Source organism: Pieris napi, chromosome 9 (assembly GCF_905475465.1).
Source record: "Pieris napi chromosome 9, ilPieNapi1.2, whole genome shotgun sequence".
Classification (NCBI taxonomy): domain Eukaryota; kingdom Metazoa; phylum Arthropoda; class Insecta; order Lepidoptera; family Pieridae; genus Pieris; species Pieris napi.
Genome location: NC_062242.1, coordinates 1,025,587 through 1,042,599, shown reverse-complemented (window position 1 = coordinate 1,042,599; position 17,013 = coordinate 1,025,587). Strand labels below are relative to the sequence as shown.

Genomic DNA, 17,013 nt, shown 5'->3' with positions numbered 1-17,013 from the left:
CATGTAGGTAACACAATGTACGCTTATGAACGTCAAAAAAGGAAATAACACATTAAATGCTTCTAATTTTACATTTACTGGCAATAAACTCTCCGCCACTCTTTTTAATCGCCAATTTTTTTGTATGTTGCCATGTTCCACATGACATCTTAAGTAATAAATAATAATAAAATAAATTAAATTAATTGATATGACAGCTGTCAAAAATTTACATCTTGGTTTTAAGTATACATATTTTGATTGAGTTTCTTTGGAGTGGTAAAAATATCGAATCACTGAAATAAGATTCCTAGCGGCAAAAACCTCGGAACATGATAACATTGGGGTACAGGATTGCGTATTAACCTTTCCAATTACAAAACAAAGAATAAACCTTTAAACTATCGAGATTCACTTCTTTGCTTGCTTTAGGTTTCCTTATAATAATTACTTATATCTGATATATATATATATATATATATATATATATATAGAACACTGTTAGCCTAGCGGCTTCAGCGTGCGACTCTTCCCCAAGTCGTAGGTTCGATCCCTGGCGGTTCACCACATTCTTTCTATGAGCGCATTTAACATTCGTTCGAAAAGTGAGATAAATCACCGTGAAGAAACTGGCTTGTCTTAGACCCAAAAAGTCGACGGCTTGTGTTAGGTACAAGAACCTGATCACCACTCCATATGAGATTGACAAATGATCATGTCTCAGGCCCCGACCTAAAAAAGGTGGCAGCGCCACTGATTTATTTTTTATTTCATATTATTTATTAGTTGCATTATATGTTCACAATAAACTTAGCAATTTTTGCACTTTCCCATCAGTTTCTTTACTAGGGTTGCCATTAGCCGCTAGTGCGCGCCTGTTGCCCGATTTCCCATTATGTTTCTGGATCGTTTAAGCACTTCAAAGTTTAGAGAAACATAAGTTATTAGAAGAAAATCCTTTTTATATAAGTCCCGATTACATACCTAACATTCCAACAATTACGATATATGATAGTATTCTATGAAAAATTCAAATCTCTCGAAGGCTGTGGAACCATTTCCGTGAACATGACTACCTGTTTATAATTAAAAACATATTTTTCTGTTGCATTCCTTGTATTAGTTTCAAAGGGTTTTATTTAAAATTTAGATTTCTCCGACTGGAAGACAGCTTCGAGGTTTCTTTGATTATTGTTCCTACAGTTTGACCTAATTGTTTACTGGAGTCGTCTGAAAGAGATGATTAGTGAACTGCTTTTATGCTCTGATAATAAGCACTTTATTTACAAACAGTAAAAATAAAATTAGACAAAGGATGAAGATGGGCGGGCGGTCTTAGAGTTTCTTCTAGACATAAATAAGCTGAACATTAAAAAAAAACTTAATACTTAAATAATAGGATGAGGAAACTATTTCTTAATTTATATCCGTGAAAAGCCCACGAGTAATACTATAATGTCGTAACGTAAGGTTATAAAAACTACTGAAATTTATTTTTAAATTTCATTTAAAATTAGGTTTTGAAATTTATTTTCTTCACTAATTTCTCTATATTTGATTATATCTTAAAAGTGCACTCTTTATTTATTTTCGGCAAATTTTGGGGTCTTAATCGACCTTATATGTACAATTGTAGATACATATTTCACTTGTGTTCAAGTAATGATATATCAATACAAAAACATTTATATAATGATAAAAACATCATTTGTGACTTTAATAATTGATGTTTACTGAATAACAAATTTGACATTACTTAATTGTGCGTGAGTTGTAAACATAAACCTTTATTCAAGGCTTAAACTCGGATGACAGGCCTATAAATTTTCCGACAATTTCCTTTATAATAGATACGTTTAATTGAACGGGTTTTTAACATACAACGTATATTTCACAAGTAATGAGTGTGTAACTTGACCGCAGTCAGTACATGTTTTAAACAAAATAAATGTGTATAAAATTAAATTATAAATTAAAAAAGGGTGCGCGTAATAAGTTATACTTCTTTGGCATTATTAAAAATAGTTTTTGATTGCATGCAAATAATTAATTACAATTAAATAATCAAAGACTGGAAAAAGAGTCATTATAGTCAATAAAGTTCAGTTTACATTTGAAAAATTAAATAATTAAATATTTATTAATATTCTCTTACATTAAGTGTAACATAAATTCTATTATTATTCGAATGTTGTTTTTAAATTATGTCCAATGCCGTAGCATCTTCCGTGGTCAACTTCATTCTGTTAATTTGTGTGTCATGGTGCGCGCGCATCGTAAAATTTCACTCTCATCAACTTTTCATAACGCGCCTAAAGAGGTATAACTTCAAAAACTGCTTTCGATTTAATTTAAGGACGAGGTATGATAACACACGAACTGGTACATATTCTCTTTATGGGAATTTTTTTTTCTTACAGTGATTCTAATCTTATCATGTAGCAAAACTCTGTAGTATTTTTATAGTATAAAACTTTCATGATTGAAAATGTATTCATTGCATTGATGAGTGATAGTGGGCTCTGATTAGCAAGGTGTTTTTATATAATCTGTAAAAAGATAACGTTATCTATATCAGTTATAAAATGTACATGTGAGATAAAATATTTTAGACAGGTTTATTTTATTTAATTATATTAAGGATTAATTTTTCGGATATAGCTGACATTTGTCCAGTGCCGCTACAACACTGACATCAGCTAGTGGTGATAGATATCAAAATCGGCCATCTATGCCTGATCATCGTCGGGTTTAACAACAGACTTCATACATTTAAAAAATAAGTTTGTCTCTCGTATAAATACATCTTAAGTTATGTAGATTTCCACGATGTTTTCCTTCGGGGCTTGAGAAAATGTTAATTTCCCACTGTAATAAAATCCGTTTAATGCACAACGTTGGGTGTTATTGAAGTGAAACTTCTTTAGGCGCATGAAGGTAAAACTTTTACGGATGAAACTCAATAATAATAATATTAGCGTCACGAAGATATGCAGCGTTTTTGTCGAAGAAAAGGGAGAGAGCGATTGAGGCCGATTGCGAGAGAGCGATCGTAGCATGAAGCAAATAGCCATGGAGCGAGAGGTGGGAGAGAGTATAGCTCTAGTGAGAAAGATTGACAGATATATTATATATATTTTTTATTTGTATATATAGTATATTTGTGGATGTAGATATACAAATACATGGAATGATCATATACTGGTACATGGTCATCTATTGGGGCCCTTACCTTTAAGTAATAATTAATTTACAAACAAGTTTCACTTCTGACACGTGTACTTTGTACGCACGCACTTTTTTTTATACTGTTAAATAACTAACAAAATATGTTATCGTCCTGTAAAGAAGTAATTAAGCAAGGACGCAAATGTACTTCCTATAGAATTTTCCGCTCATGTGACGCGAATGAAGATGGCAGACATATGACTGATAGATATTTCTGGCTTTATGAATATTGTTAACTGGGTCAGGAAAAATATTTAGGGGTATTCGGTTCTTAAATTAATGAATACCACTTTGGGGTAACAGTTGTATGTATGAGGTCTATAATATTGTATTTGTTACGAAGTACTAAACATTTAGTAGTACTTAACATAAACTTGTAACCCATGGGACATGAGGCGTCAGTAGTACAGTCTATAGGAATTAAATAAACTTATGTTTCGCCGCACCTTTGCGGACTTACGTTTTACATACAACTTAGTCCTACAAATAATCAATATTTATAATATTTATAAAAAATAGTGGCTCTACAAACCTTGGCCTCAGATAACTGCATCAGTTGCGTGATAAAAAAAAATCTAATTGGCAAGTTGGTGATCAGCATTTGATTATTAGGGGGTTTATTCCAAAATTTATTAAAATTATTTTTATTTGAATTTGAATTTTAGCATATATGCTAAAATTCAAATTCAAATATATTTATTATATTTTTTGAATATTTAATAACGTTTGTGTTTCGTGAAGAATTTCCTAGTGATGTCTAACTAAAACCTATTATTAAAGTTTCTTAAGGGAAAAATTCAATTTTTTAATAATTTAAACTATGTTACATAACTTTAGACTTTTAGAAAGACTAAATTGGGGCTTGGCGCAAAAACCGTTAGAAACACTGCTCTAGGGAGCGTTCAAGTATTACGTAACGCAATTTTTGGAGATTATTGACCCCCTCCCCCATGTAACTCGCCGTAACGTTTTTCAGTACCCAAGTACAGTACTGTACCCAAGTATAGTAAAACGTTTCGTGACCACCTAGTGACTCTTCAGTTACTATTACGTGGTGTAAGTCGAAAATAATATTAACAATAACGTGTAATTAAATCCCCGCCCCGCATCGTAACGTTTTACACAATGACCCCCCCCCTTCCAAAATTCGTTACGTAATACTTGAACACTCCCCTAAGCCAAGACTGCTCTCATGAGATTAAAAAACTAAAAGCATCGAATTACCTCCTTAGAGTTTTTTAGTCAGTAGAAGAGTCCATCATCTTTTTAAATTTTGAAGTTTTCGTTATTTCGTTTTTATACGTTGAATAGTTCCGTGAATGAAGCACTTTGTTTATAGATTGTAGTAATTTGTCACGCGGAGAATAACCTTAACAATATGTTGACAGTGACCCTGTGTTCTTTGACAAATTAATTATAATAGAGCATATATTGTTTGTAATTTCTTTTTAATTGTGTTTTTATTATGATTTACGATTATACACAACATGTGTATAATCTGAATGGCGAAAAGCTTTTAAATTTACGACGAAATGTTACAATCAGTGGTGATTAAATAAATGTTGACTTTATTAGAATTCGTCCAATAAAATCTGTTATTACGAATAGTGTAGCTTTCTAATGGTGAAACAATTATTGATTTAGTTCTTTAATTATTAGACGTTTTTAAAATTCCTTCAAATGCCTATTATATTAATGTCCAGAAATGTGTGAGTCTTAAATCCTATTGATTTTTATGAATTTTAGACAGCTCCTTAAGTTTGAAATACCTGAATATGACTTTAGTCAGAATTTTGTGAATATATACTTAGTACACCTAATAAAATATGTGAAATTCCTACAAATATTATATACAATTCAAGCAACACAACCCTTTTCTAATCGTATCGCCGGCGTTTACCAAAAGGATTTATTTAGCGATTTCTTATTAGTTTTTCGTGTACTTTGGTGATTGATAGTGTACATGTTTACTTTCATGACATAACATGTTTGTCTTATGTCGCACAAGATAAATTTCCCAAAAATCTATAAGGAAGTTACTGTCAAGGATGTTTTAATATTCAAATACACTTAATAACCAGTGGTGCTACATAGATCTACGACTCAGATTTCTGTAGCTGTTTCGTATGTTTTTTCTAGTAGGTGATCGACTTTCTGTTACGGGTCGGATCTGTCGATTCTTTGGGTTCAAGGCATAGTGGTTTTCTTCACGATGCTTTATCATAAAAGCGAAAATTAAATGCGCACATAGACAGAATGCACATTGGTGGGGATCTCGGGTCTCTCAGGGGCTTCCGTTTGCGACTCACATCCCTGAGCTCGTAGGTTCGATCCCCGGCTGTGCACCAATGGACTTTCTTTCTATGTGCACATTTAACATTTGCTCGAACGATGAAGGAAAACATCGTGAAGAAACCGACATGTCTTAGACCCAAAAAGTCGACGGCGTGTGTCAGGCACTGGAGGCTGATCACCTACTTGCCTATTAGATTTAAAAATGATCATGAAACAAATTCAGAAATCTGAGGCCAAGACCGAAAGAGGTTGTAGCGCCACTGATTTATCTTTCTTTTTATCAAGTTCGAGAGACATTATTTCTACTAACGATATTATTTCTTTTCAGACCGAAAGTGAAACATCATGCGAGGAAGCAGCAAGATTGACAGCAGATGGAGCTGATGATGATGACGAGGCTTATGACTACCGAGAACTCCCACCACCGCCGGACGGTGGATATGGATGGGTCGTGGTGTTCGCCTCGTTCATGTGCAATCTGGTGGTGGACGGCATCGCCTACACATTTGGGATATTCCTCTCAGAACTTGTCACATTCTACGGCGAGGGTAAAGGGACGGTGGCTTGGGTTGGAAGTCTTTTGTCTGGAGTATATTTAGCAGCTGGTAAGTCGTATATATGAATCATTTATCTTATTGTTTCGTATGCTGATGAACAGTTTAAGTTTTCACTAACGAGACTGAGATATTTTGCTTGTATTAATTATTAAACTACTGTGCCTCGTGCATGGTGGTTTTGTAAAGAACGGCCTAAGGTTCGATGCTCGGTCGGAGCGCAAATGATACATCTGTAAATTTGCTCTTCTTCTGCTCGGCTATAAGGACCCGACCGAATGGAATCCTCTCACGTGGTAGAAAGAAAGATCGAGCACTGTTTTACTGGACATACACGTGGAAAACCGAAGATTACAAGTCGCAAGTGCTGTACACATGGTCACTAAGATAGAATGCCTGGTCTAACACAAAAAATACGTACCTACCACTAATTATCATATTACAATACTAGTGTATATACTGTTTGTTTTTTTATTGCTTAAACGTTATGAATAAACTAAGGGTAGGTACAAAAACACCAAAAAATGTTTAAGCTGTGCCTGAAGGGTGTCGTGGTTGTGGTGTGGTACAAATAACTAAACAACTAAAATCTTAGTACAAATAATTTTTACTTTCAATGGAAAAACTACCAATTTTTTTACCATAATCTAGATTTTCAAGAATTATTTTCTTATATTAATACAATGCGGAAAATCGATATTATTTAGTTACAACCAGTTCTAGCCAATATATCTACTATAAATAGCTATATTTGTTCACTCAATTATATTTCTCATGTATTATTAATGGTGTTTATTGTTTCATAGTATCTTTTGATAGAATTGATGCATTGAACATCACGCGATTATGAACTTTAATGACTAGAAATATTGTTATAATAAAACTACGTAATTTGGAAGTTTATATTAAATTAAATTTGTGTTCTATACTAGACTTGTTAAGGTAGATTCATACACGTGTCATGAAATATAAGAATTACCGTAAATAATTTGAAAAATTGAATATAATTTACATTTGACATCGTATTCATGAAAATTTATTTTCACAAAAAAGTTTTATTCATAATCTAATAATAATATTCGTAGTTATATTATAGTTCCGCGATAGTTATAACGGTTTCTTTCTGCATACATAGGCGAACATTCCCACGCAAATCTAGCCCAGTAATGTCCCAATAATAAGTAATTTTTTTTAGCAAACATTCTCAACGTAAGGTAGAATTTTGGTTCAAACTCAAAATAACTTTATTCATATAGGTAACCATGTACACTTGAACGTCAACAGAAAAGATGTTAAATTGATTCTAAATTTACATTTACTACCAGTTCGCAAGTCAAGGGCGTAGAGCGAGCAAGAAGAACTGTTAAAAAACTCTCCGCCACTCTTTTTAATCGTCATATTCAATACGTCAGTACTCCATTTAATTCCTGCTTATACATTGAATTCCTTTCTCATATAAAGTAATAGTGCTTACGTATGCCAATGAATCCAGGGCACGTTTCGTTACACGTGGCTGACCTACCTACGATTAACATAGAGTACCTAGTAAGTAAATGAGTTTAATATTAATTATACAAGTCATAGTATATATGTACATAGCTTGTGACATACAAATATTATTGTTGATTGGAACGTTTTAGAAAGGCAGCTAAGTAGCTTGCGAATTAGCGAACTGTGGAATCGCATTCCGGTGGGGTATTCCCTGAGACCCCTAACTATTCAAAGTTAGAGTGTACTCCTCCCTCAAAGGCCGGCAACGCACTCACTAAAAATGGACCCGATGGGCTACGATTACTGCCCTTTATGTGCGTCACGTAGGCTCGTTTGTCCCCCTATTATAATAAAAAAAGGACTGCAACGCATGAGCCAAATTCATTTCACAATCCCATTGTGGATGGGTCTGTACCATAAGTTTGACGTTTATTAATTTATCAATTGAATGAATAAATCCCAAGTTCTGGTATTTGCAGGTGAAATTTGTACCTAGATTAACTAATCGTTTTAACGTCAATGCCAATGTTTCGATTGAAATCGAAATAAATTATTGCATATCTGTTGATAATAAAGTTATCATATTTTATATATTTCTAATTTTCCCAATTGTTACTACGCAAAGAAAGCTTATCGTGTGTAAATTACACAGTGTAATGTGATATAAAGTATGCTGTAATCGAGGCGATATGGACTCACCACAGTTTTATAAGACAAATTTAATTTGTGAATTATTTATTGAGGATCTATCAGATTCCAGTGTATAGGTCAAACTCATAAAATTTAAAGCAGTCTTAACTAAAGTGCTCTTGGGACTCTTCTGTCAAAATTGTGTTTACGCTAATGAAGAGACACAGAAAACGAATGGTTTGTGTCGTTGTTTATGGAGTTGTTTACAATGTATTATCTTTCCGGCTCGAAGGATCAAAATGTACGGTTCCTGAGCCATTGGGGTGCTTTAAATAATAGAGGATTTTATTTGTACTATATTAACAACAATAGAATGTAAGCGAAATAATGAAATGTTAATTGCTATTGAATGAATGCAATGTAACAGTTGCAGAGTGTGCCTACGTCTAGCTATACTCTCGGGGCGGAACCCCGACGATTAAGGAAATCGTAACGCTTATAAAACTAAGAAAGCCTGAGTGAGCAAAATGTACAGACTTGGCTCGTACAGTCTTTACACTTAGACCACTATAGATATTTTAGGATGAGATAAGTATGACTAACGTACACAAAAACGTCATTTACAAACGGGTGCTTAGCTACTTTGGCCATATTGCCAGGTGAGAACGGAATATTCGACAAGCTGGTAGGGAGTAGTGATGGCAGGAGAAGTCGGGGTCGATCACCTATCCCTAATATAGACAATATTGGGTCTCAACATCTCTCAGAAAGCTATTTATAGAGTGGCGTGGAGGTGGAGGGAAATCAAATGGAGGTCAAAACGGTAACCGAATGGACTGGCCCAAAAGGGAAAAGAAACAAGGGCAGACGAATAGAGCGATTGGCCGATGAGATCGAAAGGGTAGCTGCAATAATCGGATGACGACGGCAAAAAATAAAATAGGATGGGAAAAGTCTAAGGAGTACATCTTATGTATAATGTGTAATGTATGTCAATTACATGTGGATAAATTATGGTTATTATTATGTTTGGTAAAGGATAGGAATGTAGTAATTAATCCATTCTGAGTTTGGAACCTTATTAAAATACTGGCTACTGCCATAGGTCCAATTTCATACCAGAAATATCAATGGTATTATAAACACTTGCAGAATGCACACTACATAAAATGTTTGACGTGGCACTATACTTGCGGCGCGCTTGCGGTGGCTATAATTTCCTTGCATCCTTTATTTATTCTGTATTCGTATGTAATATGAAAAACATTTAAGAAATAGATAATGTCATAAACTACTTTTGTACAGTTCCTCTTTACAAAAGTTCAGAGTTTTATTTCGAAAATAATTTAATTAGCAAAGTTCAAAGTGGGGATATGCAAGTGTTCAATGATGTATGAAATAAATAGTATACACACATTATGAGTTAAGTGTTTATGAAACTTAAATCGACATTTTTATCACGTGCCGTGCTAACTAACCATCCGTTTATCATAACGAATTGGCATTGACCCAAATTATCATTGATTAGAATCAAAATCTATGGTTTTGATGTTGTGATATCGTAAAGGGAAATAGTATCAGGAAGTAATAATAATAATCCAGTGTTACAACCCTATATGGGCCTTGGCCGGAGATAGCAACTGTTTCTTTGATGATTTCTATTTTATAGACAAGTAGCTTTTATCTGTCACATTGGCCCCACATGGAGTACTGTTCTCACCTCTGGGCGGGAGTTCCCCAGTACCAGCTCCTTCCACTTGATCGTATTCAACGAAGAGCGATTCGAATCGTCAACGACCAGCCACTTTCCGTGCGGCTTGATCCCTTGGCGTTGCGTAGAGATGTGGGGGTCTCTCTGCATCTTCTACCGCATTTACCACGGAGAGTGTGACAAGTGCTGGCAACGCACTTGCGGCCTTCTGGCAATGTGAATATATCGGCGACGGTATCACTTAACATCAGGTGAGCCTCCTGCCCGTTTGCCTCCTATTACATAAAAACAATTTTTATTTAAATACTTGGACAGTTTGCTTACATGTCACAATCTTTGCCTACTCCATCGTAGCAAGTATAAACACAAAAACATAATCTATTGGTGCACAGCCGTGATTCGAACCCACGACCTCAGGGTTGAGAGTCATACGCTTAAGCCATTAGGCCAACACGGCTCATTACAAGAAAACGACAAAAAGTATTTTCTATCAGAAAGAAAAATCAAGCCATATTAGTTGCATAATTGTTGTTATTCAGTAATAAGTGTTGCATAAGTGTTGTTATAATCAATAGAATTAATTTATAATGACAATTATAACATATAACCTTAAAAGCATCAACATATTAAAACTATAAAAAATATATCAGTGGCGCTACAACCTCTTTAGGTCTGGGCCTCAGATTTCTGAATCTGTTTCATGATAATTTTTTCTATAAAGCGCCTGTACACTTTTGTGGCATGACCCGTAATACAAATGAAAGTAGAGTCTAATTTGAAATAGAGATTCTTTTTTATTTTGTTTATATTAAGACGAGAAGCTGTTTCGGAGGTTTTAAGAAAGAGAAACGCTGGATCACAAAAGTCATACTTAACACTAAGTTTCGACTCAGAGGGTAAGATTCAGAAACGTAGTGTGAACTCCTAAATTTTACAACAAAAAGCGCGTCCTTAATTTCATACTAAAAATAATAAAATTGTCAAATTATAATAATAAAGCGATAACCAGTTCATAATTGATATAATATAAGAATGTTGTTTATCTTTTAGCGACCCAATTAAAGGTTAATAAACCCTTCTTCACTATTATCTCATTGCAAACGGCACAAATGATCGAACCCTTTGTGTATTTCTGTGTATTTAATGGACGTGGGGTCACATCACGTCTTAGATAAATATTAAAAAGGGTTACGAGAATTATTCACTAATGCCTTATGACATGAAATATTCCTAATCATTACTACTATTAGAAAAATATTATAAACCATTATTTTAGGCAATAGATTCATATTACTGGGGCGTAAACTGATAAGAGACATGTAATGAAGTGTCTGATCTGGTTTCTTTTATTTTAGAAGAGGAATTCGACATTTAAAGGTATTCGGTATTTTAGGTATATTACGGGTCTGGCTGGAATAAGTAAGTAGTCCAGCCATATCCACACATGTAGGGTGTAAGGAAAATAATCTTTATTCAGAGATATTCCGTTTATTTTTGTTGGTGTTTTCAACATACCTATCTGAGATACGTAGTTTTAATGTTATATACACTGGATCGTAATGTCCAAATTTAAATAAATAAAGTTGGGACTTAAATCTTCTTCTAAATTATACTTATTTCTAGATAGTCAATTTATTGATAAAAAATTAGACTAAATTCCTTTAAAGTCGCAAGACATATAAATGATAATTTTTTTACAGTATAAGTCACAATGTATAAATATACAAATATAGACTAAGAGACTACTTCTAGTCTTTGAGAGGGATTAAAGATATAAGTTGGCGCCTGGTAGATAGTACTGGTGATTCCACAGCTGGTGCTTTCCTCGCACAATAAGTATCACAATACAGCGGGGAAACGCTGCCAGCGTTAAAGGTACACTGCCACCGGGACCAAACTTTTTAAATTTGTTTTAATTTTCTATCTATCAATTTTTAACTATTATTACACCTACATAGGGTTATAAAATAAACATATAAATTAGAGAAAAAAACTACAAATCATAGTTTTTACTAATGCGCATTTGATACCTGATAGGTGCTTATGGTAGGGGAGCCCAAGAGGGGATTTCGGGATTTACTAAAGCGCGGCAGATTAATATATAGGAGGATACCTTGTACCCGGTTAAGTACCTCCACAAAATATGAGGCCCATATATAAAGCCGCACGTGAAGGAGACAGGATCAGTTTAGTAAAAAAAAAATGACCATCAGAAATTCCCGAGCGCGTCAGATTAAGGTAGGGTGAGTTAATTACATCCTAAAAAGTGTATATTCCACTAATCTGACAATTTGAGAGTGACGGAAAAAAAGGGGAGGGCAACAAAGTTGTAAAAAAAAAACGTCATCTCGACATTCTCGAGCGTAGCTAATTTTTTTTTTATTTTGAAGGAAATAATTCAAGAATAATGAAAAATATATAATCTGACGATTTCCGCAAGCCGAAATAACAAAAATTCGTCGATAAAGTTAAATGCGTGCAGCTGCGTGATGCCTACATTTCCTTAAACCGATCGGAATCTACTAAACGGCGTTCTAATTATTTCCCTCAAAATTACATTTCCTGTAAATTTGAACCGATTCGGACCGATAGATTTTGAGAAATTTTGAAAAATCTTAAAAAAATAAGAAATATTTTTTTTTAAAGTGGTTTCTTTATCGATCAACTTCAAAAACTAATCCGCCTTTGAGCTTGAAAAACCACGTCGATCGCCACCAAGCTGGTCAAAAGCGGTTGATTCGTTCGAGAGATATCGTACACGAAAGAAACCCGAAAAAGTGTTTTTTCGGGATTACTCCGAAATTTGTGGTTCGATCAATTAAAATTGCAAAATTATTTATGAGGATGATAAAACTGCGTCGAATGCCGCCAACCGCGTGAAAATTGCTTGATCCATTCAAAAGTTATTGCGGTTTGAAAATTCCAAAAATAGTGTTCTATGAAACTTCTATCAGACTTTCGAGCTGGGAGAGCTCAAATGCATAGAAATGTTATTTCTTTGAACTCAGCGAGCTCAAAATATCAATTTTAAGAGCCCAGGAATGGAATTAGCGGGAAGTTGCAGGGATGGCCCTTTAGGTGAACCGTTTTTCTATTTTTTTTTTGGCAGATCAGGCGAATCCCTCTAGATAATCGTCAGATTATGAGACAGTACATTTAGAATTTAAAGATGAACCACATATATCTTAATCTGACGCGCTTGAGTATTTCAAAATTGAGATTTTTTTTTGCAAATTAAGAAAATGCCTGTGGGTTTGCGTCCCATCGAAATCGTCAGATTAGTGAATGAGACCTTTTTTTTGGTGCACTTAACACTCCCTTAGAAAATCTGACGCGCTCGATAATTTTTTTTTTTTTTAATTTTCAACCCTTAAATACAACCAAACGCATCATGCAAACGATCAGATTAACATACATACATTATTAAAAATACGTAGGGCATAGATGCTATCAATATCTGACGCGCTCGAGGATGTCCATGCAACAGTTTTTTTTTACATATTTAACTATCTATAGCCGCTTCCCCCACCGATGAAAAGGAATTTATCATATAACATTTTTTTCTTCTTTTTATCTAAGCTTTGCATCCCAATAGGTCTCTACGACGCTCGAGTAAATCCCCATTTAGCATCGTGGGCTCCCCTACCATAGTAACTAAGAATATATTAAGCTCTGATGAAATAATTATATAAATAAAGTAGGCATATCGTATAGAGCACTGAGTAATACAAATTTTGTAATAACATTTGACATTTTCTCGAAGTAATTTCTGTATATTTAAATTAATTTAATAGATTCCTTGAGCTTAATACAAGTATTCAAATTAAAGGAAAACCAATGTAGGTTTTGGAACAAGGCGGGGAACTATTTATTTTGACCTATTGAGGCTTTAGGGGCTATCATTTTCCTCAAGCCAGATTTCAGTTTTATGGTTCGGCGATGTCTTTGTGAGGACTTGTTTTCATTCAAATTTATGTTACGTTCTAGAATACGACTCATAGACTCCATTATCGTGAGGTAATCCTGTCATATATTTATTAAATTATTTGAATGATTGGCTATGAAAAACAGAAAAACAATAACTAACCTTAAAGTGTAATAACTAGAATATATTATTAAAAGGAGTCCCTTTAGGCAATGTTCCGAACATACTGACAGCGTTCCCATGCGGATGCACCGACAGAGATGCGCGTTCGAATCACGATTACCAATGGACTTGAAGCGCAATTAACACTTGCTCGTACGGAAAAGTAAAAAAAACAACGTGAGAAAACATAGTGCCTTATTCAAAAATCTACGTCGTGTGTCAGGCACAGTTGCCAAGTTGCCAAGGCCAACGCGAAGAAGTTTTATTTCCACTGGATTTTCATCCACACAGTAGGCTACGGTGATAAGCATTATATCATCGAGTCTATTATTTATGAAATAAAGTTTATATATCTCTAATAACACATGTATTGAATATAACCTTTAACCGGCAGTAAAAACGTATGAATTAATTAAGAATGTAAACAAATGATATGTAGTATAATTTAATACAATAACATAGATATATTATAAGTATACATATAATAAAGTGACGTCGACTCTGCGTTGACCCATTTCCATTGCGAGTGCTTTTGTAAGTGGATCTGTTGTGGAAGTTCCTTTGTATTTATAAAAAGAAATAAAGCAGTGGGGCTACAGCCTTTTAGGTCTGGGATCAGACTCAGATTTTGAATCTGTTTTATGATCATTTGTCTATCTAATAGGCAAGTAGGTGATCAGCCTCCTGTGCCCACCACTTGCGTTGACTTTTTGGGTCTAAGGCAAGCCGGTTTTGTCACGATGTTTTCCTTCACCGTTCGAGTGAATGTTAGATGCGCACAAAGAAAGAGTCCATTGCTGCACGGGGTAGAACCTACGACCTCAGGAATGAGAGTCGCACGCTGAAGCCTCTCGGCCAACTACGCTGCTTTCTATTTATACAAAGTCAAAACAAAGAAGTGACCTATAAATCGAAATACGAAGAATATGTAATTTAATATTATTTACCTACCTACACTATCTTCATCACACTATTTGTCAGAAAGATTGCGTTAAGTGTTCACTGATTTTTTTTATTTATATATTAATAATAAAAACTTTATTCGTGACAAATACGTTGTGACATAATTCATATATCGCTAGTCTAGAGAGTCCATGTGCAACTATATAATAAGTAGTCAGTGTTACATGGTACGTTTTTTTGAGAAAAAGATATGTCCGTGGCTAGTAGATATTACCTTAGTAAGAAACATGGCGTTAGATTCAGAATTCGTTTTATAATGCCCGTTAATAAGATCAGGCTCGGTAGGTACTAACTTTTCGCAGTGGTCCCGTTTTTGTAAGTAATTCCGATTTAGCACTCTCTGTAGAGCTGTTGTCTTGCCTTGAGCGACCTTGGGCTTGTTTTAAACTCTTTACTGGGACTCCAATTCTCTTATTTAAAACAATAGAGAATGCGGAATATGGAATATCCGAGGCGTCCGTCCGTCGTCTTTGTCTCGATTGAAACTGATTGAACTGAAAAAACTTAACAATTAGTTTATAATTTAAACGTAAAGTATAAAACTACTCCTCCCTCAAAGGCCGGCAACGCACCCACTAAACATGGGTGTCTATGGGCTGCGCAGACTGCCCTTTTTGGTCGTCCCGCAAGCTCGTTTGCCCCCCTATTTTATAAAAAAAAAACAATTTGTTAAGTTTTATAAAGAATTACCTCGAAGCTTAAGCCTAAGTACTTTGAAATTGGTTTTGTTAGAGAGTACCAATTCCAGTCTATTATTATAGTTTTGACAGAGTAAAAAATTAAGGCAATTTATTATATTCGATTGTTTTTCAGGTCCTGTTGTATCAGCACTATGTAATAAATATGGATGCAGAGCTGTCTGCGTGGCTGGTTCCTTCGTAGCAACGATAGCATTTGTCCTCTCCACCTTCAGTCAGAGTGTCACCATGATGATGCTCACCTATGGTGTTTTGGGAGGTGAGTGGCTTTTCACTAAGGGCTTATCATATCTTGAAGACTTGGGCGGCATCTATACTGTGGTTTAAAAAATATATATATTACAGGTAGTTAATTTATTTATTCAAGCAGACAATCAAAATTCTATATGATTATTATTGTGTTACAATATTGTCCTAAATATTATATTAGTAGGTTAGATTTAAAGTATATTCAACAATCAAATTAAAAGAGCACATGTAGTCCATTGCACTGACTCATGTCAGGGCAATCCAGCCTTCCCACTATTAGCGACAGCATGCTGTTAGGTCTCCACCAGAGGCTTACCAGAGATACTTCCTTGCCCATCATGGCCTAGATATGTATTAAAAGCTAATCTTACTGTTAACATTGCTATGATTATCTAAGTAATAAGCTAATCTTTGCCTTAAGAAGTCAGCGGTCGCGGAGATGTATCGATACAATGAAAAAAATGTGTGCGTGTACTAGGTGTACACACGTAAGAAGTGAAACTTCTTTATGACCTTATTTTTCGAAAAATGATCTACTATATGCAACTTTACAGAAATTGGTTAAATAAAGTTAAATTAGATAAAGTTTAACAAAAGGCTTTTATTATCATAGACATGAATACAAATACAATTACATATTTCATTTTAATTTATTACTGTACTACTATGTAGTACTAAGATTATTACAGAATTTCATTAATTGTAATAGAATTATTAGTATTACTATCATTGTTATCGTTATTATATATTTTTGTTACTAATGGCTTCGAATCTCTTCGGATCAACCGTGGTAGGGATAAGAAAAAGATGGCGCGTAACCGAAAAATGTGACAAATGTGTGTAATTGTTTTTCCAACGCCGATTCTTTATCGGACAAACTTCTTAGTTTGACTTCAAAAAGCAACATGGCGCGTAACCTGCTTCAAAATTTCTCTCATACGTCGATAAAGAAGTTTCACTTCAAAAGATGGCGCGTAACGGAAAAATGTGACGCGTAACGAAAAAATGTTACACAAAAATTTTTTCCAACCCCGATAAAGAAGTTTCACTTCAAAAAAACAAATTTGACCCAATTGGAATGCTTTAGACCTGTAAAGAATCCCGTCGATGTTAGAAAATCTATAAATA

The 17,013-nt window shown here is 34.4% G+C and overlaps 1 protein-coding gene across 4 annotated transcripts in view; it reads left to right on the top strand.

The window, feature by feature from the left end:
* Nucleotides 1-17,013, top strand: part of LOC125052238 (monocarboxylate transporter 3) — a 50,163-nt gene that overhangs the window by 9,424 nt on the left and 23,726 nt on the right. For all 4 annotated transcript variants that reach the window (XM_047652929.1, XM_047652927.1, XM_047652928.1 and 1 more), the window contains exons 2-3: nt 5,831-6,107; nt 15,752-15,895. In XM_047652929.1, coding sequence (XP_047508885.1) covers nt 5,831-6,107; nt 15,752-15,895 — 421 coding nt within the window. The remainder of the gene's footprint in view (nt 1-5,830; nt 6,108-15,751; nt 15,896-17,013) is intronic.